Source organism: Limulus polyphemus, unplaced genomic scaffold, assembly GCF_000517525.1.
Source record: "Limulus polyphemus unplaced genomic scaffold, Limulus_polyphemus-2.1.2 Scaffold13478, whole genome shotgun sequence".
NCBI lineage: Eukaryota > Metazoa > Arthropoda > Merostomata > Xiphosura > Limulidae > Limulus > Limulus polyphemus.
The window spans coordinates 5,085-6,809 of record NW_013679088.1 but is presented as its reverse complement, the minus strand read 5'-3'; the positions used below and the strand labels follow the sequence as shown (position 1 = coordinate 6,809).

Genomic DNA, 1,725 nt, shown 5'->3' with positions numbered 1-1,725 from the left:
AATAAAAAAACAACAACACCAAAAAACAAAGCGTTCAAATATGATTATATTAGAGAATAAAGTTGGTTCCCTGTGTCTGCATCTAATATACAAGATTCAGTCTCCTTGGAAATAAGTTCTAAACCAAATGATATTAAAAAAACAACTATGTACTTGAACGTTCAAGTTTTCGTTAAATCCATTGTTACGCATACAATGTAAAACTCTCAATTTTAACCCTCGTACAAGTCGATGTTTCAACTGAGCTGGACCAGAAGGTGTTTCGTACGTTGCAGTCGTACCGATAGACCAGCGTTTCACCAAGCTATGTTACTGGTTCGGCTCATGTAAGGCCCATGTTTGGTGTTTCACACCTTTTGTTCTACTAACATCGAAGAGAAGAAAAAAAAACCAACACTACTTGCACGTGTGCAGATCCACGACCTTGGTACACGTTTTACACTTCACGTAACAGCACCAATGAAACTTACATCCACACCTCTCTTTGAACACGGCCTTATGAGTGTTATACCCTCGACCACAACACATGAGGTTACAGCCGTCGGTGCCCGGAGCTGTACGATTACACTCACGCCCGTAAGTACCCAAAGAACCCGTAGTTCGATTCCTGATACAGTAATCAGGAGACTCCTCCAGGTAGACGAGGTCCTCCGCCGTGGGCATGTTGAACTGATGGTTTTTCACCTGCAGCTTTCCCCGCCTGTTTATCTTCACCTCTGTGGCACCGTCGTACTTGTCCTTTAGATGGTCCCCCACCTCGCGGAAACTTGCCAGTTGTTGCCAGCACGTGATAAGGGAACAGGAACCGGAAACACCGTGGCATTTGCACGTGACTCTTGTTTTACGGATGACAGCCTGCAAAAATACATTAAGAATTAACACTCTTTTCTGCTATATTAGTTAACTATGATTTAATGCTCAGATGAACACTATTAGAAATTTAGTGTTAAAACTTAATATCAACAGAAAGAAAATACTGAAACAAATATAGTTTTAAAACTTAATAACAACAGAAAACACTGTCAGAAGTACAGTATTAAGATGTAACAATGTGCTAGTAAACAACGTAACCACAAGTCCAGCGTTAAGACGTAACAGAGTGTTTGTAAACAACGTAACAACAAGTCCAGTGTTAAGATGTAACAATGTGCTAGTAAACAACGTAACCACAAGTACAGTGTTAAGATGTAACAAAGTTCTAGTAAACAACGTAACCACATGTCCAGCGTTAAGAGGTAACAGAGTGTTATTAAACAACGTAACAACAAGTCCAGAGTTAACACGTAACAAAGTGTGAGCAAACAACGTAACAACATGTCCAGCGTTAAGACGTAACAAGGTGTTAGCAAACAACGTAACAACATGTCCAGCGTTAAGACGTAACAGAGTGTTCGTAAACAACGTAACAACAAATCCAGCGTTAACACGTAACACAATGTTAGTAAACAACGTAACCACAAGTCCAGCGTTAAGACGTAACAAAGTGTTAGTAAACAACGTAACCACAAGTCAAGCGTTTGTTATTACTTCTTCTGTCATCATTCCAGGTTAACCTCCTTAATAAACAACGTAACCACAAGTCAAGGGTTTATTATTACTTCTACTGTCATCATTCCAGGTTAACCTCCTTAATAAACAACGTAACCACAAGTCAAGGGTTTATTATTACTTCTACTGTCATCATTCCAGGTTAACCTCCTTAATAAACAACGTAACCACAAGTCA

The 1,725-nt window shown here is 39.5% G+C and overlaps 1 protein-coding gene across 1 annotated transcript; it reads right to left on the bottom strand.

The window, feature by feature from the left end:
* Positions 1-470: 470 nt before the first annotated feature.
* On the bottom strand, positions 471-855 carry LOC106477226 (protein Wnt-5b-like; the record flags this gene model as incomplete). The annotated part of the gene is made up of 1 exon (XM_013937817.1): positions 471-855. A coding segment is annotated over one exon (385 nt), but the record flags the coding sequence as incomplete, so codon positions are not given.
* Between the last annotated feature and the right edge of the window lie 870 nt (positions 856-1,725).